This window comes from Rhinopithecus roxellana, chromosome 7 (genome assembly GCF_007565055.1).
Source record: "Rhinopithecus roxellana isolate Shanxi Qingling chromosome 7, ASM756505v1, whole genome shotgun sequence".
Classification (NCBI taxonomy): Eukaryota; Metazoa; Chordata; class Mammalia; order Primates; family Cercopithecidae; genus Rhinopithecus; species Rhinopithecus roxellana.
The window spans coordinates 83,493,930-83,518,948 of NC_044555.1; the positions used below are offsets into that span (position 1 = coordinate 83,493,930).

The 25,019-nt window shown below is 41.1% G+C and overlaps 1 protein-coding gene across 2 annotated transcripts in view; it reads left to right on the plus strand.

Moving 5' to 3' along the window:
• Window positions 1-25,019, plus strand: part of NHS (NHS actin remodeling regulator) — a 366,539-nt gene that overhangs the window by 327,358 nt on the left and 14,162 nt on the right. The window contains exons 4-5 of one of the 2 annotated variants that reach the window (XM_030934711.1): window positions 22,175-22,237; window positions 24,261-24,453. In XM_030934711.1, the coding sequence (XP_030790571.1) occupies window positions 22,175-22,237; window positions 24,261-24,453 (256 nt within the window). The remainder of the gene's footprint in view (window positions 1-22,174; window positions 22,238-24,260; window positions 24,454-25,019) is intronic. The other variant, XM_030934712.1, reaches the window with a different exon arrangement.

A 25,019-nucleotide genomic window follows, 5' to 3' on the forward strand; every position in this document is an offset into this window, starting at 1 on the left:
TAAAATATTCGAACTTCGACACACTGACAGAAGATGGTGCCATTAAACCAGGGATCTTGTGAAACACACCAAAGCCACACAAATGGAGGAAGAGATAGATTAGCAGATCTACAGAGAGTGATTGCAAAAGATCAGTTAAAGAATATATGAAGCAAGGGTTTTATGTCCAACCATGCTGTACTTCAAGTGTAGAAAAGCAATTTTCAACATACAGGAACTTAGAGAATTTTGCACCCATGAGTCCTTTATGAGGAATCCACCAGAGGACAAGCTTCATCCAACCAAGGAATAATTGGGGAAATGTCAGCAAAAGGATGGGTAGCATACATTGTAATACATGTAAATGTAGATCTAAAACTAAAACTAAAGTGGACATGAAGATAGAAAACTAACGTGCAATTTTAAATGTTGTGACAACAGAGAATGATACAACTAAAAATGAGAGAAGGGAGAGCTAAAGAAGAAAGTAAAATAAGCTAATTGATTATTGTCTAGGCAATAAGTAACTGTTAAAGGATACCAGTAAGAACTAGTCAACCAGATATTAAAGGCTTGAAAAATGAAATAGGGGACTAAGGACATTAAAATTGTATAAGAGGCTGGGCAACGGTGGCTCATGCCTGTAATCCCAGCACTTTGGGAGGTTGAGATGGGCAGATCACGAGGTCAGGAGATAGAGACCATCCTGGCTAACTCGGTGAAACCTCGTCTCTACTAAAAAAACAAAAAAACTAGCCTGTAGTCCGAGCTGAGCTACTCGGGAGGCTGAGGCAGGAGAATGGCGGGAACCCGGGGGATGGAGCTTGCAGTAAGCCAAGATCGCGCCATCGCATTCCAGCCTGGGCGACTGAGCAAGACTCCATCTCAAATAAATAAATAAATAAATAAATAAATAAATAAAATAAAATAAAAATAAATAAAATGGTATAAGAACAAAGAAGACTACTAGCAAAACAAAAAAAAACTTCCTAAATACCAAAAAATTGTTTTATATTAAGAGAGAAGACAACACATCTTATGGAGGAAGAAACATAACAAATATAACAAAACACACATAATTATAATATTTATCAGAGTTTAGTCATATCAATGAATATGAGTGAGCTTAATTTGCCTATTTAAAAACTTTTCAATTTGGCTCACAAAGCAAACCCAACTGTATGCTCTATACATTAAACGCACACAAGATTTTTATTTATTAATTAGGTCGTGATTGTTTGAAAAAACATGACCAAGAAAAAGAGAGAGAAAACACAAATAAAATAAGCAATGACAGGAAAAAATACCACTGAAACAAAAGAAATTTTAAAAATTATAAGAGACTATTTTGCAGACCTCTGTGCAAATACATTTGAAAACCTAGATGAAATGGATAATTTCCTAGAAGAAGAAAAATTGCCAGAATTGGCCTGATTAGAGTTGGTAAGCTTAAACAGACTGACTTCCATGGGAGAACCAGAAGAAGTTATTAAGGAGCCATGCCACTAAAAAACGTCAGGCCTAGATGGTTTCCCAGAGGAATTCTACTAAACCTTCAAAGTCCAGATGTTCCCAATGCTCTTTAAATTGTTTAAGAGCATTGAAAATGAAGCAAAACTTCCCTATTTCTTTTATGAAGCAAGTATAACATTGACACCTAAACTGATAGAGACAGTCCATAAAAAAGAAAGATGACTACAGACCAATATCACTCATGATTATTGATTCAAAAATACTAAATTCAACATTAGCAAACAGAATATAACATCACATTAGGAGATTAATATGGTGTGACTAAATGGGATTTATTCTAGGAATGGAAGGTTGGTTCAATATTATGAAATCTATTAGTATCATATATTATATTAACAGATCTGGGAGGAGAAAACCTATATGGTTAGCTCCTTTTATACTGGCTAAGCCTTAAACAAAATTCAATATCTATTTTTAATTAGAAATTCCTCTAATGTTTCCATACATATATATGCCTCTCCCTCTCTCTCTCCCTCTCTCTCTCTCTCTCTCTCTATGTATATGTATATATATCTAATGTTAGGGAAACCCCCATTTACAGCAATAACAAAGAAGACTAAATACTTAGGAATTAATTTACCAGAAATGTGTAAAACTTTTATGAGAAAAACTTTAAAGCACTCCTTAAAGACACAAAATTAGACTTTTTCAAATAGAAAGACATCTCCCTGAAAAAGGAAACCTAGCCCTACCAGACATTAAGATATATTTAAAACCTCTACAGTTACAATATTGTGGTATTGGCACATGAATAGACAGATGTATCAGTAGAATAAAACACAAAGTCCAGAAGGAGACCAGAGTGTATATAAAAACATTCAATAAAGGCAACATCACAAATAACTGAGGCAAGAGATGGAGTTTTTTAATGATGCTGGAACAACTGCATAGCCATTTGGTGAAAGGAAAAATTTGATCAGTGTTTCTTAACCTCAGCACTGTTGACATGTTGGGCCAAATAATTTTTTGATAAATACCTCTTAAAAATTGAGGGATAAAGAAAAGAGCAAAACCTTGGAAGAAAAATTGAGGAAAAGATGTGAACAGACAATTCAGAAAAAATATAGACATGTTTCTTAAACTGAAGAAAAATTGCTCAAGCTCACTCTCAATTAGAAATGCAGGCCGGAGCATTCTGCAGCCTGTAATCCCAGCATTTTGGGAGGCTCAGGTAGGAGGATCACTTGAGCCCAGGAGTTTGAGACCAGCCTGGGTAACATGGTGAAACCCCATCTCTACAAAAAAATGCAAAAATTAGCTGGGCCTGATGGGGTGTGCCTGTAGTCCCAACTACTCAAGAGGCTGAGGTGGGAGGATCACTTGAGCTTGGGGAGGTTGAGGTTGCTGTGATCACACCACTACACTCTAGCCTGCGTGACAGAGGAGACTCTGTCTCAAAAAAAAAAAAAAAAAATTGGAAGAAAGAAAAGAAAAGAAAGAAATGCAAACAACACTGAGATTCCACATATTACCTATTAGACTGGCAAAAATTAAACAATATAACAATGTATTCTGTTAGTGAAACTGGAGAAATAAGCACTCTCATACTGGTGGAAATTCAAACGTGGTCCAACCTAACTGAGGGCAATTTGGCAATATCTAACCAAACTACATATGCACTTACCTTCTGCTTCTGCAATTCTACTAAAGATACACCTCCAGTAACACAAAAAGGTTATTTCTTTCAGCATTGCTAACAATTACAAGATGTTGGAAACAACCCAAATACATATACATGGAAGAGTGATGGAGTAAAAGCAGCAGGAAGACCTTTATGAACTGATAAGGAGTGATTTCTAAGACATACTCTTAATCGAAAAAAGCAAAGCCCAAAAAGGTGTCCACAGTATGCTACCCTTCACGTTAGAAATAAGGCTATATAGTCATATAGCACATAATAACGTTTCTGTCAACAACAGACTGCATATAGTCTGTTGGGCCCATAAAATTATAATGTCATATTTTTGCCGTACCTTTTCTATGTTTACCTGTGTTTAGATACACAAATACTTCACATTGTTTCACAATTGCCTACTGTATTCAGTACAGTAACATGCCATACAGATTTGTAGCCTAGGAGCAATAGGCTCTACCATATAGCCTAAGTATGTAGTAGGCTGTACCTTCTAGGTTTGTGTAAGTACACTCTAAGATGTTTGCACAAGAAAATTGCCTGAGGACGTATTTCTCAGAATGCATCCCAGTCATAAGTGATCCATAACTATATAAGAAAATATACAAGTAGCCACTTATTTGCATGAAAGAGTCCATTCTGCTGTGACACAACATATGCATCCCTAAAACTCTCCACACTATGCAAAATTGCACAATAAAAAACAAAGGGCTTATGGAGAAAATGAAGTTAGGGGCACAGCACTCAAAAATTTCTTCCATGACAACACACACACACACACACGAACCTAATAAAATACAATAGCACAGTTTTACACATTGTAAATGGTTAAAAATACACAAATACTGCAATAAATTGGCACTTCACCCAAAAAAGTCCTGGAGTTCCTGGGGGTTGGGCAACAGAAGGGCCACAGCTTGTGAGTTACTGGGAACGACGGGAAGGAAGGTTACCTGAAACCGGAGGGAAGGTCATAACACCAGGTGTGGGCAAGTGTGGCTCCTAATATATGGAGTGAACTGAGGTAGCTGGTAGATACTTGATATGTGTGTGTGTTATGTACTCTTACGCAGCTCAGTTCGGCTGTGTGCAGTTGCTGTGTTCATCTAGAGAGTCTCACGTTATGCTCAAACGTGAATACCTAAGATATCTTAGATATTCACGTGATACCTAAGGTATCAATTACACTGGAACAAATTTGAATCAATATCAATCACATTGATATTGATCACAGTGGAACAAACTTGAATTTTCAAAACATGCATTATAATGAAATTGACTGTACAAGAAGGATAAACCAGAAATAAATGAGATGGATTTCCCTACAGGGGATGAGTGGGAGTGGGGTAGAAAGAATGCGGGGATGGGATGGTGGTGGCAGGTTCAAGGGGGATGGCATTTCTCTGAGTATATTTTTTGGGTTATAGCTCAGGCAATGTTTTACATATCCCCCCATAAATAAATAATTATCATCAACCAGGATGTGAGGAGAACCCCAAATGGAAAACAAACAGCACCAAATAAACCTAACTACATTACAAATGAATAACAATCACCCTGAAAGAGGTGGGGAAGAAAATAGCTAACCTTTAATAACTTTAGAAAGTAGTATTGTTGTTTCATTTTAACCACAAATATTTATTGATAGATTAATGAATATAATTTTAAATGGAACAGTAAGGCATAACTGTGGATTAAAACACCTTGCTTCATGCCTGTAATCCCAGCACTTTAGGAGGCTGAGGCAGGCGGATCACTTGAGGTCAGGAGTTTATTCACGACCAGCCTGGCCAACATGGTGAAACCCATTCTCCACTAAAAATACAAAATTAGCCAGTTGTGGTGGCAGGCACCCATTAATCTCAGCTACTCAGGAGGCTGAGGCAGGAGAATTGCTGGAACCTGGGAAGCAGAGGTTGCAGTGAGCTGAGATTGCACCACTGCACTCCAGCCTGGGTGACAGAGTGAGACTCTGTCTCAAAATGAAAACAAAAACAGCTTGCTATACAACCAAAAGGGGAAAGTCATACACTTAGGAATTTTAAATATGCAAGTCAAAGAGCCTTTGAGGTACCCCACAGATGACTATCAGATAATTCTTCCATTTTATACAATTCCTATATTACATCACTTGATCACAAAGTCAAAATTATACTTTAAAAGGAATTCCTCATTCTTTCACATTCATTCACACTTGAGTCATCCCACCTGGCCACTCCCCTGCTTCCCACCCCTTCCCCATCCCTTTAAGGTGCTATTCTTTAGCCATTCCCTTCCTGAATAATTGTGTGGGTCAGGCGCGGTGGCTGATACCTGTAATCCCAACACTTTGGGAGGCTGAGGCTGGTGGATCACTTGAGCTCAGGAGTTTGAGACCAGCCTGGGCAACATTGTGAGATCTCCGTCCATAAGAAAAAAAAAAAAAAGAAAGAAAAGAGAAGAAAAAACAGCCAGGCATAGTGGCGCACACCTGTAGTCCCAGCTACTCGGGAGGCTGAGGTGGAAGGATCACTTAAGCCCAGGAGGCAGAGGCTGCAGTGAGCTGAGATCATGCCACTGCACTCCAACCTGGGTGATACAGCAAAACTGTGTCTCAAAAAAATAATAAAAAAAGAATTGTGTGTAAGTTTTCCTTCCTAAGCAAGGAAGCAAGCAAACAAGTAAGCAATGAGTCAGAGAAAGTCCACCAAGGACAGATTTATGAATGAAGAGACTTACACAGACAGATGTTAGGATGACAACAACCTGATTACCTGATTCAATGAAGTCTAAACTAAGCTGACTCTAGCAAAGAAGCTGCACTGGCTTGCTCAGAGGCCTATCATTCCACCTCAGATTGGCCAGAAATGCGAGACCATGTTTCTAAGGCATTAGCAGTGGTCTACATGAGGAGCCAGGAGGTCAATATAACCAGGCGGCTGATGCTACAATACATTTGATGCTTTAGACCTCCATTAGGAACTGACTATAGCTTCCAGCATAATCACATGCCACATGTAAAATCCTTCAAGATACTAAGGACAATCTTTAAATCTCAGATAGGATCAATTAGGAATTTCCTTAACAGTAATCTATTTGGAAATGTGAAGTGGAAAGCATTCCAGTGCACATAACATTGAGGCATAAACCATGCTGCAGAGGTGTGAATGCAGGAGGCTCAATAGGGTGCCCAGCCTCCTTGTTCAAAAAGCCATGAGAAAGCCCCCAGGCATATTGTCAGAACAGCCATTGTGGTGGCAATGGTGACCCCAAACTAAGCAAATCAGCAGGCATATGGCTATTTTCTGAAGAACCAACACTGCACTAACAAGAGAGCCATGTAGATATGTGTGTGGAGAATCACAGGCAAGAGAAAGAGAATGACCTGGGCAAGCCACCTAGAACACTTGGTTGTACACCTCGCGCCTTTCAAGAAGAGCATCTCCACTAGGTGCAGTGGCATGTGCCTGCAGTCCCAGCTACTCGGGAGGCTGATGCAGGAGGATCGCTTGAGCCCAGGAGTTGGAGGCTGCAGTGAGCCATGATGACACCACTGTATTCCGTCCAGCCTGGGTGACAGAGTGAGACCCTATCTCTAAAAAAAGTTAAAAATTAAAAAAAAATTTTTTTTTGAATTAAATTTTTTTTTTCAATTAAGAGTATGTCTTAGAAATCACTCTTTATCAGTTCATAAAGGTCTTCCTGCTTCTTTTACTCCATCCAGGCTGGATGGAGTGCAGTGGCACCATCTCGGCTCACTGCAAGCTCCGCCTCCTGGGTTCACGTCATTCTCCTGCCTCAGCCTCCCGAGTAGCTGGGATTACAGGCGTCTGCCACCACGCCCAGCTAATTTTTTGTATTTTTAGTAGAGATGGGGTTTCACTGTGTTAGCCAGGATGGTCTCAATCTCCTGACCTCGTGATCCGCCCACCTCAGCCTCCGAAAGTGCTGGGATTACAGGCATGAGCCACTCCACCCCGTCAAAAATTTTTAAAAGAAAAGTATTTCTATCAAGCAGACCTTTGATGACTGACTGGGCAGAATGGAGGGGACCAAGAGATGGTCACATTGTTCTGAGAGAAGTGTTGGTCCCTGAAAAGCTCCCAGGGAGACAACATCCCAGAGTCCCATTTATGAGTGAAGGTAAATAAAAACTTCCAGACCACAGAACTTTCTTGCCAAGTCAGAAATATATTCAATAGGCACAGCTTGGGGTGCCACGTATAACAGAGGGAATTTGAGGGGTTAATAAAAAGCAGGGAGACTAAAAGACCAAGTGCAGTTGCTGCATTCACACCTCTGTTGGGTGACAGAAGCAGGAAGCAAAGGACATAGGGACAAGATTGAAGGAGCATGCGGAAGCCTACAGTCTAGTCCAGTGAATTAGCGTGGCATGGTTCCCCCTCTCACTTTCTCAGACTGAATGGACATGTGGCGTCAGCAGCAGAAGAATGGAGATAACATTTAGAAATGGAGAACCAGTGAATTCAGACTGAAGAGAAATAGACTGGGTGTACTATTCTGTAATGCCCTGTTTGCATCAAAGGCAGGCTTGTGTTGACCAAGCACATCTGGAGTTGTCATGCATCAATAGTAGCATTTTGGGAGATGGGGCATGATGGGGTAGAGGTGGGGCTGGTGGACAGGAGGACTCTCAAGTTCCAGTTGTTAAATACTAGAGAGTATGGAACAGTTTAGTCTCAGTTCTTTAGTCAAGAAATCAGATGTTCATTTTCTGTTCTATGTCCACCTTCTCCAAAAACTTAAAACATCCTGTGAAAGATATTGCATCATCCCCATCCCAGTTAGCCTCCTGGATGGTTCTGTCTGTGATAATGCCCAGTCACTCATCCTAGTTATTCCCTCTGACCATCATGCATAGCTCCTGTAACAGCTCACTGCCGATGTTGTCCAACATCTATCCAAATCATGTAATTAAAAAGCAAAGTGCAGTTTGCTGGTTCAGCTGTCAAGTGGTTCTGGTCCATTCACATCTTTGCTCCTTTCGTCATCATCAATGGGTCAGAAATGAGCCAAGGTTCTTATGAATCCACAGAAGTTCACCTGGTCCTCCCCATCTTAACCAAGTCACCAAAGTTAATATCACCAGTAAGGGAACACACCTGTACATGGACCTGATGTGATACATTGAGATAACAATTCTGAGAGACCCTTGTCAAAAAATACGTTGCCTCAATCTAATCATGAGAAAACATCTGACAAACCCCAACTGAAGGACACTCTATAAAATAATTGACCAGTACTCTTTGAAAATACTAAGGTCATGAAAAACAAAGACTCACGCCCATAATCCCAACACTTTGGGAGGCTGAAGTGGGAAGACTGGCTGAGCTCAGGAATTTGAGACCAGCCTGGGCAACATAGCAAGACCTCATCTCTACAAAAAAAATTTTTAAACTTAGCCAGGCATGGTGGTGTATGCCTGCGGTCCCAGCTACTTGGGAGGTGGAGATGGGAGGATTGCTTCAGCCTGGGAGGTCGAGGCTACAGTGAGCCATGATTGCATCATTGCACTTCCGCCTGGATGACAGGGCAAGATTCTGTCTCGAAAACAAAACAAAACAAAAATGGAGGGGACTGAGGAAATTTGACAACTGAATGCAATGTGCAATCCTGGATTGGATCCTGGTTGAGGAAAAAAGCATCAATGGGAAAACTGACAAAATTTAAATAAAGTTAATAGATTAGTTAATAGTATCTATCAATGCTAATGACCTGGTTTCAACAGATGTACTATGGCTATGTAAGCTTTTCCATTAGGAAAAGCTGGGTAACGAGTAATGGGAGCACTCTGCTATTTTTACAACTTTTCTTTAAGTCTAATTATTTCAAGATAGACACACACACACACACACAGTTGGCACCATAGACATTTCACAGTTTCTGGGTTGGCACTTACACCCCTAGTGCTTCTGATGGATATATGACTTCAGGTGAAGGTGAGTTCACCCAAGAAATGCTTAGTGCAGAACTTCTTTAGTTTATATAACAAAATCTAGAAGATCACAGAGAATCTGATCTAAGGTGATTAAAAACTGTCATAGTATTGAGCACTTCGGCTCCGTGCACACTGTCGCAGCATAGATTCCCATTTCAGACTATGGAATCAATTAGCCATAGCAGTTCACCCTCACCCACTGCTGAATGGAATGTTCAGCTCATTGGTTCTCATCAGTCATGTCTCTCAGTCCAGGCCTGGATCTGCAAATACTTAGGACATGCACTTGCTCTTCCCTTTCGCAAGCCTAAGGCAGACATTCCTATTCAATTACAGCACTGTCTTCCACTGAGTCCACACAGTCACTACTCACCAGGGTTAGTACTTGAGTTGGAACATCTCCTTTTTCTGCTTTCACCCTGCAGTAGAGTCCATGAGGACCCTTGAAGTCCAAGTCCCTGCTTAGATTCTGTTATCTAGACAGATAGGTAAGGAGGTTACCCTTCCTTAAATGTAGTGGGATGCCAGCAGTCTCTACAAGTTTTCCTCTCCAAGCCTCATCAGAATGATTGAGGGGTGGGATATCTGATGGTCTCTATGGCAGTGGATGAAGATACTTGGTATGAGATGGACCCCCTATGGCAAAAGTTGATTTGGTTCCAGAGGAACACTAAGACCTAAATCCTCATCATCAGGATCAACAGTGAATTCATTTCAACATATTGCCTTTACAGTTGTACTGTTTGCCAGACTTGATAAAATTAGCCAGGAACAAAATATCAGGGATTCTTTGTCATTTCACAGCCTGATAATCCAGGGATGTTAAAATAAAAGACTGATGTCAAATCAAACTTTTCTTTTTAGCAAGGATGTGTCTTTGAAGGGCAGGGGACATTCCAACTGCCTTACTGGGAAGGAAATGAAGGAAGTCACTCAAACTAGGACCCAGACCGTCTTAGTCATAGTTCAGAGCTATAAACAATGACCATGTTTACTCTCCCATTTTCTATCAGGAAGAAAAAAATGAGTCTTATGAGAAAGCAGCTTCTAAGAAAAATCAAAGTAACTTACAGGGGAGCTAGCCAGGAGAGAAGGTCAAAGACCAGAGCTGGCAGGAAGGGTGTTTCAATAGTACTTGACCAAGAGATAAAGACCTTCCCACTGCCTTGTTCTCTTTCCTATCCCCAGCCCTGTCTTCTCTTGTTCATCCTCTTCCATCCTTCCCTTTCTCTGTGGGTTCATTTAAGATTTTCAGTTTTCCATTTGTTTACAATAGAGTTGGGATTGAGAAACGCTGATCAAGCCTCGCCTTTGCTATATAAGAGTTAGATATATCCAGACTTGTCCTAGACAAATCTATTTTACCTTTATAAATTGTCTTCATATGTCTTCATAAGCTCTCTCAAAAGTATTCTGTTGTTTTATGACCTTCTGTCTAAAATGGTTCTGTCCATCCAAATTAAGTCTTTCTTGCTTCAGCTTAGGTGTTCTCTGTATCTCAGATAATTTGCTCCTTTAAATCAGTTAAGAAAAATACTAACCTTGCTATGCGAATCTTTGACATACAAATTCTTCTCGGATCCCAAACCTTCAGTTCCTCCGTTCTGCCCAAAGAAATAAGTTCAAATCCTTAACCCAACTCTCCAGACTCTCTAGGTTAGGTACTAACTTACCTTTCTGGATGGATTTCCCACAAATCCTTTGCACAGACCATAGACCTCAGCCAACCCAAACTACACATGCTTCTCCAGAAAACCTCCTGTACTCTCGAAACAATATCTCCACATGAAATGCCCTTTCTCCCACTGTTTTCTCATTTATTCCTTCATTTTGAAAAAAAAAAAATTAACTGAGTGCCTACTATTAATAAGTACTAGAAGGATACAAACATGAATGAGACATAATCTGTTTCATCCAGAGTACATGGAGACTAGAGGCAATTCTATTGTATTGGCTTGAAAGTGTGAATGCCTAACTGGTGTGTGGTGTTGGAATGGGGTGGGGTGGCAGGATTAAACTTCATGGAAAATGTAGTATTTGAGAAGGCCTTGGAGGATGGGGTAGAATTTTGATGTGAACACTAGGAGGAAAAGGATTATAGACTGAGGAAACCGTAAGAGTCAGGAGATGGAGTGTATACACGAGTTCAAATACTTTGCTTTGGCTGGTGAGAAAAGGGGTGCGTCAATAGAGGGCACTGGCTATAATGCTTCAGTAGGCCAGATCTTGAAGGATCTTGAATGCCAGACTAGAAAGTTTGAATTTATTCCATAAGCCTAGCAAATTATTGAAGGGTTTTGGGCACAAAAATAACAATGACCTGAAGGAGCTGTGCTTTATGACAATGTCAGGGTATGTGTGTATAGGATTAATTTCCTGAATCTCTAGAGATTGCTTTTTGGTTTAGTAGAGAGAGGAGTGTTTGATGTTAGTGTCAGGTATAAGATTGCAGAAGTGGTGATGCCTATATACCTCTATAACCATGGCCTGGCTGGTGCTGGTGCCTCAGGACCTCTGGAGCTCAGAAGCTTCTGAGGAACTGGGACCCAGACCTCCGAGTAGGGAGTGCTGCCTGCCAGGTGCTAATGCATCAGAAGCTCCGAAGAAGGACCACACACAGCTGGAATCTAGAAAGGGGTACTAGACGCTGGGTCTGACTAGCATCTCTGACGGGGGCCATAATGAGGCTGGTTCTGGGAGTGAGGAAACAGATGAGGGCTGAAACCAATTGCCATAGCTGGGGGCAAAGGACCACTGCTGAGATGATGCTAACAGAAACAGTGAGTGCCAAGAAGTAAGTCCCTTCTTCCTCTTCCAGCCTTCTAATCTCCCTCTTGCACTCCCACTGAAAGAACCTAACAGGGAGGAGCTGGCAAGGAAGAAATGTTTGCAAAGTCCCAGCAGGGCACAGAATAGGTTCAGAACTGAGAGACAATAGCTTAATAGCCAGCACAATAGCTAATGAAAACATTAGCCAATGAGTCTGGTTCGTATTAAATACTGTGAGAAATAAAGAAAATTCCTTACTACGGTTTAGTTTTGGAATTCTTTCTTTCTCTTTTAAATATTTACCTGGCAGTAGAACTGTCAATAAAAGTACTTGTCTATACATATCATTACAGAATATTCTCAGGTTGACATTCTGTTGCATGCCTGAGACTTTTTTCACTGTTCAAAATATAGGCAGACAATGGAACACTACTCACAATAAAAAGGAATGAATTATTGATAAACACAACAACTTGGATGGATCACAAAGGCATTATTCTGGGTGAAAGAAACCAGTCTCAAATGGTTACCTAGTGTATAATTCCATTCATATGACCTTTTCAAAAAGACAAAACCACAGAGATGGAGAACAGATTAGTGGCTGCCAAGGGTAGAGGTGGGGGGAGGTTGCGACTATAACGGAATACCACAGGGGAGTTTTGGGGGGTTAATAGAACAGTTCTGTGTCCTGATTGTGGTCGTGGTTACAAGAGTCTATACATGTGCTAATGTTAATAGATCTGTACTCAAAACAAATAAAAAGGAAAAACAGTAAAGGCAGAATGTGCATGGTTTGTGTGTGAGGTCTTACATTTTTTACTTTTTAAAAATTTGCAGTGATGAGGTCAAGTATGGCTCTGCTGACCTTCAGCCACAGCTGGCCTGAGTTAGCAGTGCAAAGGTTCCCTTGGAGTGGGCCTGAGTGTGTGTGACATTTCTGCAGTTACCACACGCCTCTGACTCCCTCCAGGTGAGGGCCACAGAGGAGTGCTCCTGTCACTTCTGGGCTGTTCTGTTGACTCACACTGCCAGCTTCTCTGATATGGGTGAGGGTATTTGCACTGTTTGTAGCAGTTCAAAGATTCTTTCTTCCCTGCACTTCAAAGCCTGGCCTGCCTTTTCCTTACTCATGTCTTTTATTTGGTTCTAGCAACCTTTGAGGGTTGATGGAACTGAGTGGCCCTTGGCAGTGGCTCCACTAATTGGCCAAGCTGACCACAGGGAATGAATAAGATACTGGCATCAACATCACAGTGATCATGGTCCAGTGGGCCCTGTTTTGTGTTCTTGACAGTACAGAGCAACTCCTGGGAATAAATGACTGTGCTGACCAGCCAGCAGGAAGCAGTCTCCATCCTGGGCTCCCTTTAGCCCTCTTTTCCATTCATGTGGGGACTATTTTCCACAAATGTTCCAAAATATAATTGTGTTATGCTTTGCACATTTAAAATGCTTCATTAATAGGATGTGATTAAACAAAGTGTTCTTGAACTTTAACATATATAAAATTATTTTGCATTCCATTACCCTAAGAATTTTTGTTCCATTCCAGCTGAGATCAAAAGGAGAGAGAGAGATGCTTTGCAGTCACACACTCTTTCAGAAAGCCTCTTTTTGGGTGAAAACTGCACCATTGTCATCGCCATTCAAGCTTTGCTCACTAGGGAGAGTTGTCACACCCCAAACATCTACCAACAGGATAGGATTTAAAAATGAATGAGCATGTGCTCTTTTTGTGTCTTGGCTGCTTTTGCTAAATATACTTTTTTGAGATTGATGTTATTGTGTAGTTTTCCATTGTATGAATATAGGATTGCACAATCTGTTTATCCATTCTGCTGCTGGGAGATGGTTGGGTTGTTTCTAGTTGTGGGGTATTGTTTGTTTGTTTGTTGGCTTTTATGAATAAAGGTACTATAAGTTTTATAAGTATTTTATAAGTATTTTTGTGCAAGTTTTTTTGTGGACATACTCATTTTTCTTAAGTCTATATACCTGAGATGGAATTAAAGGGTGTATATATATATATATATGTTTAAGATTATATACTGCCAAATAGTCTCCAAAGCTACACCATTTTACACTCCCACCACCATTTATGAGAGTTCCAGTTGCTTTACATCTTTGTCAACATTAAATGTATTAATATTTTTCATCTTAGCCCCTCTAGTCCACAGTGTGGTTTTCTTTTGAATTTTCCTGATGAGTGATGATGTCAAGCACCTTAATATATGCTTATTGGCCTTTTGTGTGTGTGTGTGTGTGTATCTATACACACACATATATATATATATATATATATATATATATATATATATATATATTTTTTTTTTTTTTTTTTTTTTTTTTTTTTGCAAAGTGTCCCTCAGGAGAACAAGAAAGTGGTGATAGCTATATCTCTCAGGGAAAGGAAGTAAAGCATGATTTGGAAAAGCAGACTTATCAATAAGAGGATATTCCCCAGGCCTGAATAATAATGCTTTTTGTGTTTTAAATAAATATTAATGTATATAGTGGTTAAAGAAAGAACTCAGTAGGCACCTGTTCCCAAATATCCCTCTCCACAACCATTACCCAGAACTTCGCCACAGTGACTGGAATAAATCACTGTGGATTGGGTTTTTCATGATGTGTTGTCAGCACCCTAATAAGGGTGCATTTGTGGGCTTCTTTGTAGCCTCGAAGCTGCCTGAAAGGTTAGTGTGAAGGGTTTGGGCACTTGGGGTTAAGGATGGCATGCCAGGTGGGAGTGCTGCATTCAGGTACTTTGGGTAAGCATGAAGGCTCTGACTGCCGAGGAGAGAGTGGTGACAAAGGACAAACCCAGAGACGGAAGAAGGCTTAAAACAGAGAAAGCATAGGATGTGCCTTAAACTTCTGCCTACCTCTTCATTGTGTTTACCCATGATTGTTCACCTTGATGAATGTTGGAGTTGAGGAGAGGGGAAGGGGGAAGCACAGGGTGAATGTAGAATAATGTTACTAAACATGTTGGGAAGATAAAGACACAGTGCCAGCCTTTGGGAGACTTTGAGACAGTCTCAAGGGAATAAAAGTACTACATAATTGTAGCAACAAGAATGACATGTGAAGAAGGCATTGTCAGACTTCTTGAAGCCTTTGCAAAAGATCAAAGCAGTTCATATTTATGTACGACACATCCACAAACACTCCTGCGCAGGAAAAGCTGAGGCCAATAGGACATAGTATGTGCAAAAATGCAAGGATTTGGTTTAAGGACAAACAAGCCCCATGGTCGAGTGAAAATAAAAGCCCATATCGTCTCACTAGAAACCCAGTGTGGTTTGCAATGGACATCTTTGCAGTAAGGTCTCATTCTTGTTTTCAAATGTAACACAGCATCCAGCCTCCAGTAAATATTTTTCATGTTTAAGACAGCATGATAGCAATAAATCAGCTCTGAAAGTCAACTGCTATAAGTGCCATGTGGTATCAGTTAGATCACAAACCAAAGCCAATTTTTCAAAACATTTCCTGCTGGAATACCCACAGCATTTTAACAGATGTCTTTTGGAAAGTTTCGAAGGAAAATAAGCCCCCATCAGCATATAAAATAAAACCCAAAAGAAAGTAAAATATGGAGTGGAGGGATTATTTTTCTTTTGGTAGTAAGAGAAAGATTGGGGATCATCTTGAAACCTTTGGGGAAGTGCTTGTTCATAGCCATAAAAGGGGAGAAATGAACTTTTCTCACACACATACCTCAAGAAAGACTGGGGTTTGAAACATCTTCCTTCATTATATACACCAAAGACATTTATTTGGCTGCTTTTGAGCATAATGTTTGTTATTTTGCATTCTGAACGCTGGTCATAAGTATAATTCTGGCTTTTGTTGAAGCAACTCATGGGAAGCTAGGAAAAGGATTTGAGGATATGGCTGATGAGGCCAGCAGGGATAGAGATAGAGTGAAGGCATCAAAAGAATCATCTTTTGTCAGGGACAAGATGGGCATGGCTGGTAGTTGCTGATTCTAAAATGCTGCAAGTTGGAGTCTGAGGCTTCTCAAAATCAGTGGTAGAAGGGCCAGAATAGGAGTCTGGAAAAAGAGGAGGAAATCACTCTTTTTTTTTTTTTTTTTTTTTTTTTTTTTTTTGCATTTTTCTTCAACGGTTTATTATGAAAAATCTCAAATGTACAGAGAAGTTGAAAGACTTGTACAGTGAATATACATATACCCATGAGGGAGAAATTATTTTTAACCTGACAGTTTGTTTCCGCTGGGGCCAATTTTGATCCACATCAAATAAATGATCTTGAACGAACGAATGAATAATTGAATGAATGAATGCCTAACACTTCTCCTACCACACTTATTCTGGGGAAACCAAAGTTGTTCACTGCCACTCTTGTACTGAGTGATGATTCCACAATCAGGAGTCCCCTGTGGATCTGCTTCCATTACCTGTTGTTTTGGATGTTTCCTGCTCATGCTGTCTTATCTCCTCCTGTGCTTTGCTGTCTTTGACTTTGTACTGGATGTTGTACTGAAAAATTATATGTGGGTGGAAATAATTTGATGTTATTTCTCTAGAAGAGAATTTTTGTTTGCTTATGCCAGGCATGTGAGCATGTTAGCTGTACAACACATATTTATTGAGCACTATTGAGGCAGAAAAATAGAGTTATGAACAAGAAATGGTTAGTCTTTCTCTGAATAAGCAACGGGATTCATTTAAACAGTTGTGGAAGAATAATTTGGTTCATATAAGTTTGATCAGCATCCAGCTTTCCCTAACCTTATCCATCAGCACCCATTAAGGCGTGGCAGGCTGAGCCATGCAGAGATGACCTGAGGTAGCAGTTCTCTTGCAGTTGTATTTCTTAGATAATTTAGAAAAAATATATATACTATGAACTGATTATTGCATTCATCATATAAACAATGTAGTCAGAAATATTCAGAACAATCTTACTTCTTTTGACTAAACATCCAGGAAAGAGGATGCTTTATTTTATTTTTAAGGTTTTTAAAAAAATGTTTCAATAGTTTTTAGGTACAGGTGGTTTTTGATTACATGAGTGAGTTCTTCAGTGGTGAATTATGAAATTTTAGTGCACCCATTCAACTGAGCAGTGTACACTGTTACCCAATATATAGTCTTTTATCCCTCACCCTGCTCCCAAATTCCCCTGCCCCGAGTCCCCAAAGTCCATGATATCACTCTGTATGTCCTTGCGTCTTCATAGCTTAGCTCCCACTTATAAGTTAGAACATATGGTGTTTGGTTTTCCATTCCTGAGTTACTTCACTTAGAATAATGACCTCCAGTTCCATCCAAGTTGCTGCAAAGGACATTATTTCATTCCGTTTAATGGCTGAGTAGTAGTCCATGGTATATATTTAACACATTTTCTTTATCCACTCGTTGGTTGATGAGCATTTAGGTTGGTTCCATATTTTTGCAATTGCAAATTGTGCTGCTATAAGCATGCATGTGCAAGTGTCTTTTTCATATACGACTTTGTTTCCTTTGGGTAGATACCTGGTAGTGGGATGCTAGATCAAATGATAGTTCTACTTTTAGTTGTTTTTAAATTTTATTTAACTTTTATTTTAAGGTCAGGGTTACATGTGCAGGTTTGTTATATGGGTAAACTGTGTCATGTGGGTTTGTTGTACAGATTATTTTGTCACCCCGGTATGAAGTCTAGTACCCATTAATTATTCTTCCTAATCTTCTCCCTCTTCCCCTCTCTACCCTCCAATAGAACCCAGTATGTGTTGTTCCCCTCTATGTGGAGGGCCCTCTAAAATACCAGACTAAGGCAGTTACTAATTAATGTCAGAAATATAACTGTATATTTATATACTCATAGCTCATTTTAATATTATAAACTTAAATACTCTGAATCTGCAGACCATCTGCAGGGACTCTAGAGCTTGTGTCTAAGTAGAGGAACCGAAGAACACAATCCTTCCACATCCAAGCTCCAGAGTACCTAGTTTCAACCCTCACAAGCTGGAGGTTGGAGCTACTATCAAAATAGTGGAGAGACCAATTAGCTGAGGAGAAATCTGCTATGGAGTGTAACCCAAGGAGACCTTAACTCTCCATCACAACGACCACAACTGAAAAGTTTGTGCTTTCTCTGGACTTGTCATCCTTAGTCATTGTCAGGTATGACCTCACGCTTATTTAATGGGGTTGGTGGATTTCTCAAACAGATGAAAAACGAATTCCACTCCTCACCCCTCACTCTTCAACAAGAGAGCTGACTTAGGAGATTTAAGACAAACTACCCTAATGTATATATTAACATTAATATCATTAATATGTTTACTGACCTGCAGTATCTGACTGTGAAATTTTTTGAAAATACTTTCATGAGACACCAAAGCTTTTGGTTTCTTTGAAGTAGGTTCCTTTCCCATGTAGGCTTTGTTATCAGGCTCCCTTTTTTCCTACTTACATGAGCTTTCTCTCTCATTTACACACCCTGGTTTCTTACTTGAGACTTCCACATCATTGTCTGTGGCTGATTTTTAGGAAAGAACCAGGTTAGTGTCTGAACTCGGACCACATATACCACATCTGTCAAAATGGTCACTTTCAGCAAGGGAGCCATAGACCCTACAGAATCGTTAGTCTTAAATAAGATCTAGATCAAAGTTAACTGGGCCTGAGGAGGAGACATTTGCTTTGCTTTGAACATTAATGAGCAACTCTTTCAGTTAAAATTTAGAAAAATAGAACAGAATTAGAAATCAAGCTTTCCCCACAAAAACGCATGTCTGCCATGGGCTTAAGAATAACGAGGCCCAGCATCAGAGGAAGCAAGTATCACTGGCAGTTTCCTCTACTTGTTTCCACCTGTTTGCATAAAGATGATAAGTCCCTTGGATTGTGAGGAATTTGCTTCCTCCTAAGATCTTCAGCATTCCCCTTACTTCTCCCCCACCCCCGCCCCCGCCCCCGCCCCCGCCCCCCGGCTCTGAGACAGAGTCTTGCTCTGTCACCCAGGTTGGAGTGCAGTGGTGCAATCTCGGCTCACTGCAACCTCTGCCTCCCAGGTTCAAGCAATTCTCCTGCTTCAGCCTCCCGAGTAGCTGGGATTACAGGCATGCGCCACCATGCCCAGCTAATTTTGTATTTTTAGTAGAGATGAGTTTCCACCATATTGGCCAGGCTGGTCTCGAACTCCTGACCTCAAGTGATCTGCCTGCCTTGGGCTCCCAAAGTGCTGGGATTACAGGCATAGGCCACTGTGCCTGGCTGCCCCTTACTTTCTTTGGGGTTCCCATCACTGCTAAAACACACAGAGATGATATCATTCGGGTGCACAAATATTTTAATGGGTTCTTACAGTGATGGATCATGGAAGCCTGAAAGGCAAATCAAATGTGGCCCCTGACCTCCAGGAATTCACAATCTAACAAATGAAATAGATACATCCTGGGCCAATTCCTGTTCCATTAAAGCCATGCTGTAAGATAAGTGCTATAATAGAGGCCCAGCTGAATCTAAAGCTGATATGGCTTAGAGTTTTAAAAGTTTCAATGGCCTTCTCAGTAGATCCTGAGGAGGGGATTCTGGTTACCAGATTATTCTCCAAATAAGACTGGCTATATCATTTGTGGGGTCCAGTGCAAAATGAAAATGAAGAATCCTTTACTCAAGAATTTCGAAACAGTGACAGCACAACCTGAAACCAAGTATGGGGGCCTTCTGAGTGCAGGGCCCTATGGGAATGCTACACAGATCACACACTCATGAAACTGGCCCTGTCGGCAAATGTGGTCTATGAATAGGAGAAAGAAGTAAATTTTGAGCAGTCTAGAGAAGGAAATTACACATAGAGAATTTTCTTTCAAGTAGTTCACAGGAAAATAAAATCACTCCAACGAAAGCAAATAATTCAATCTTCTCCAAATTAGCAAGTGGTGTTGGAATCTAAAAGATAACAAAGTTACAGTTTGCAAAGACATTTTCACAGGTATTTCACAGCTACAAGGTAAGTACATTAATAATAATAATTGTTGTAGTAGTACCTGGCACTAATGTATAGAACTTATTAAGTGCCAGGATTCTTCTAAGTATATTACATATACTTTACTCATTTAATCCTCAAAACAGCACTGGAGGGAAAATTCTATTATTTCTCTATATTACTACAGATGAGGAAACTGACCTTAGAGAGGTTGAGGAATTGCCCCTGGCCACACAGAAAATAAGTGGTGGAGGCAGGATTTGAATTCAGACAGTCTAGCTTCAGAGTCTGTGGTCTTAACCACTATTTATGCTACCTCTGAAAAAATAAAGATACGAAGGAAGGGAAGGAGGGAGGGAGGGGGGTGGGAGGGAGGGAAGGAAGGAAAGAAGGAAGGGAAGGAGAAAGGAAGGGAAGGAAAAAGGAAGGAAGAGAAGGAAGGGAAGGAAAAAGGAAGGAAGAGAAGGAAGAAAGGAAGGAAGGGAGGGAAGGAAAAAGGAAGGAAGAAGGGAAGGAAGGGAGGGAAGGAAAAATGAAGGAAGGAGGGAAGGAAGAAAGGAAGGAAGGGAGGGAAGGAAAAAGGAAGGAAGAAGGGAAGGAAGGGAGGGAAGGAAAAACAAAGCAAGGAGGGAAGGAAGAAAGGAAGGAAGGGAGGGAAGGAAGGAAGGGGGGGAAGGAGGAAGGAGGGAAGAAAGGAGGAAAGAGGGAAAGAAGAAAGGGAGGGAGGGAGGAAGGAAAGAAAGAAGGAAGTAAGAAATTAGAAAGGAAGGAAGGAAGAAGGAAGGAAAGGAAGTAGGAAGGAAGAAAAGGAGGGAGGAAAGTAAAAAAGGAAGGGAAGGAGGGAAGGAAGAAGGAAGGAGGGAGGGAAGGAGGAAGGAAGAAGGAAGGAAGGAGGGAGGGAAGGAGGAAGGAAGAAGGGAGGGAAGGAGGAAGGAAGGAAGGAGGGAGGGAAGGAGTAGGAAGGAGAGGAAGGAGGAGGAGGAGGAGGAGGAAGGAAGCGAAGGAAGGAAGGAGGGAGGAGAAGAGGAAGAAGGAAGGAGGGAGGGAAGGAGGAAGGAAGAAGGAAGGACGGAGGGAGGGAAGAAGAAAAGGAAGAAGGAAGGAAGGAGGGAGGGAAGGAGGAAGGAAGAAGGAAGGAAGGAGGAAGGGAAAGAAGAAAAGGAAAGAGGAAGGAAGGAGGAAGGAAGTAAGGAAGGAAGAGGAAGGAAGGAAGAAAGGAAGGAGGGAAGGAATAAAGGAGGGAAGAAAGGAAGGAGGGAAGGAATAAAGGAGGGAAGAAAGGAAGGAGGGAAGGAATAAAGGAGGGAAGAAAGGGAAGGAAGAAGGGAAGAGGAAGGGAAGAAGAAAGGAAAGAAGAAAAAAGGAAAGAAGGAGGGAGGAAGGGAAGGAAGGAGGAAGGAGGGAAGAAAAGGAAAGAGGGAAGGAAGGAGGGAAGGGAGGAAGGAAGGAAGGAAGGAATAATAAGGAGAAGGAAGGAAGGAGGGAGGAAAGGAAGGAGGGAAGGAAGGAAGGAGGGAGGAAAGGAAGGAGGGAGGGAAGGAAGGAGGGAGGAAGGAGGGAAGGAAGGAAGGAGGGAAGGAAGGAAGGAGGGAGGAAGGAGGAAGGAAGGAAGGAGGGAGGAAGGAGGGAGGGAAGGAAGGAGGGAGGAAGGAGGGAAGGAAGGAAGGAGGGAGGAAGGAGGGAAAGGAAGGAAGGAGGAGGAAAGGAAGGAGGGAAGGAAGGAAGGAGGGAGGAAAGGAAGGAGGAGGGAAGGGGGAGGGAAGGAGGGGAGGAAAGGAAGGAGGGAGGAGGAAGGAGGGAGGAAGGAGGGAAGGAAGGAAGCGAGGAAGGAAGAAGGAGGGAGGAAGGAAGGGAGGAAGGAAGGAGGGGGAAGGAGGGAAGGAAGAAGGAGGGAGGAAGGAGGGAAGGAAGGAAGGAGGGAGGAAGGAGGGAAGGAAGGAAGGAGGGAGGAAGGAGGGAAGGAAGGAAGGAGGGAGGAAGGAGGGAAGGAAGGAAGGAGGGAGGAAGGAAGGAAGGAAGGAGGGAGGAAGGAAGGAAGGAAGGAGGGAGGAAGGAGGGAAGGAAGGAAGGAGGGAGGAAGGAGGGAAGGAAGGAAGGAAGGAGGGAAGGAAGGAAGGAGGGAAGGGAAGGAAGGAGGAAGGAGGGAGGGAAGGAAGGAGGGAGGGAAGGAAGGAGGGAAGGGAAGGAAGGAGGAAGGAGGGAGGGAAGGAAGGAGGGAGGGAAGGAAGGAGGGAGGAAGGAGGGAAGGAAGGAAGAAAGTTATCCCAGTATATTCTTTCATTAATATCATAGATTTGGCCTAACCAGTATACACTGTGTGTTGTGTGCACGTTTTTAATTTTTTCTTTTTTTGCATTTCATGTTCATAGTTTAACAGCACCCGTTCGCCCTCCCCCACTGAGTGTTGCCACATGACCCCATGGAGTAGAAAGGTATTGGTTCTGAGAACATTCCTTCACGGCCCTACCCCACTCTGTCCAGACACTGTTCCTTGTTCCCTCTTTTAACTTTATGGAAAACTTTCTTGTTTCTAACTAACGGTTTTTCTTTAAAATCAATTTAAAAGGTGGTATTTTCCTAAGTTGAATTAAATGTAATATAACTTAGACAGTCATGCCATTTGCCTTTTTCCCCCATTCACTGGCCCCCACTCTGCAAACTGCATCACCTAACACTACTCTTGGACTTTGTAGTCCGGCAGAGGAAACTTGTCCTATATTAAATTTATCAGAACGGTAAATGTTCAGCTTCTCAAATCAAAAAAGGAGAACAAGACAAACGGATTCTCTGGCAGCCGATCGTACTGTCACCATTAAATAAAAAGTGCTTTTGGCTGCTGGTCAGAGCCTGTAGTCAGGTCACTATCCTTTCGACACTTTGCAGTCCATTGTTATTCAAGGAAGGAATCGCCTACAAAATGAAGCCTCTGGTGGTGGGGGTTTTCCTCTAGTGCTCATTCTCTCTCTTTGTCTCTCTCTCTCTCTCTCTCTCTCAATCAGTTTCTCTCTCTCTCTCTCTCTCTGCATGCACCAAACTTATTTTCTTTTTGGAAGTTACCTAGGAAACAAAGTCTTTTGTTCTCGAACTTTATTTGAGCTATTCGCTTCGCTGGGAATCTGCACAAAAGCTGAAGAGAGAAAGAAGGTTGCAATATTTTACTAAAACGTTCATGACGAACACATTTTTCCCAAGGGGGGAGTCATATCCTGTTGGGTGTGTTGGGGGATTTGCAGAAACCTCTGACAAGGTAAGTAAATGCCGGGGGTGAGTTTAGACAAGTGGCTCTGGAATCAGCTCTTTAAGGGGACTTGAGAACAGTTCGTTTGACAATAGGTGAAATCCTCTGAGTCAACAGGGCATGATACTTCCACATGTAAAGATGGGAAAAATTTTTTTGGTGATCCTAATTTTAGGGCAGAATATTATTAAAGTCTTACTGGGATAAGAGCAAAAGATATTTATTTTATACAGATACCCACCTTCCTCCAAATTGTGTAAAAAATAAAACTAGGTTGAGTGGTGAAAACTGAGTCTTTTAATCATCTAGTTTAGAAACCCAACCCTGAAATCAAAACTGGGATAGAGCTTTTTAAATGATCTGGCCTAGGAGCCCAACCCTGAAATAAAAGTTAGACAATATTGATATTTATCAAAGGTTTGGATGGAGAATTTCCCAGTGTCATGTAGAAATCAAAGCCCCTAATTACACAGCTGGAGGAAAAGTCTCGCACCACAAAGCTGAAAAGAAAATAAACTAGGACTGTTTTACCTTTCCTAATTTGAAAAATAAACTCACTGGAATATTTCTCCCCAGTAACAGGATGTGTATTTTCCACTATCGTTGGTGGGGGGAAATTCTTCACTTTTGCTTTTCCACGTGCATACAGTGTTCATGAAACTGAATTTTCTAAATGTTATTTAAAAATGCCGTAGTCCTGCAATGAAATGAACTCCTCATGTTTTAATGCGGCTTCTCAGATTAGGTTGGCTTGTCCTTCAGGTGATGTGTTCTGGAATGTCTCCCGACTCCAGGTTTTCTGAACCTTTTCACAGGCGTCTAACTCATCTTCTTCCTTTGATCCTAGTCATCTAGAGATCTCAAAACTTTTGATAGAAATTTATGGTGAGATAGCTTAAAAGTTGATCTTTCATTGGAGTAGAGACTCAGTTTTCTTTGGTGTAAAGTTTGCAGATTTCTGGCTACCTTGTCTCTCCTGTTAATTCCATTTAACCTGAGAAGCATGTTTATTTAGCCCATTTCTTTCCTTTTGTGTTGCTTGACTGTTGAAATAATATTTGCAATTAGTTGTGCTTACTAACTATTTCTAGGAATTCTTCCTTTGTCCTAAGGGCCTATTTCTGACCTCATTTTTTCTTCTCTAAACTAGGAAATTCCTTATATGTGTGCTTATGTATAATCTATGATGGCTGAACCTGATTGTACTTTGTTTGCAGTCCCATCCCCCAGAGGATGAAGATACAGATGTCATGTTAGGGCAGAGGCCGAAAAACCCAATACACAATATCCCTTCTACACTGGACAAGCAGACCAACTGGAGCAAAGCACTACCTCTCCCGACGCCAGAGGAGAAGATGAAACAAGATGCCCAAGTGATTTCTTCTTGCATTATTCCCATCAATGTCACTGGTATCGTTCTGGCTTTTTCTTAGGGGCAGATGGGTCAGAATATTCTGTGTATTAAATATGTTCAAAATCTGTGCTGCTAAGAATACCATTTTGTAAACAAGTAATGCCTTTTTCATCAAATACAAACCCAGAGGATGTTCGATATGCTTTTGTCAGGTTTTGAACATCAATTTACATGTTTTCTGCTGGGCCACTTGTTATGTAAATTATGGACAGTTTCTTTTTGAAAAAAATCACCAAATAGCTCTTTGGCCATAGCTGACTGAAATAATGGAGAAGGCGGCAGTGATTAATCATATGATAATGATGTGTGGCACTGCAAGAAAGAAAACAGCAAACCCAGGCTTCTCAAACTGCAAGTAATGGTCCTGTAGGCCAACTAGAAAATCTGTTTTCATGCTTCCTTGGATGAAGGTAGGCTTTTTTTTAAAGACTGTTAAGACTTCTGTATTGATTTGGGGGATTTTTGACCTAAAAATATATGGATACATAGATGAAGGCTGAATTCTATTTTAAAACCAGCAAGGCTGTCTTCCTTTCACTCTCTTTTTTTCCTCCTCCTGTGT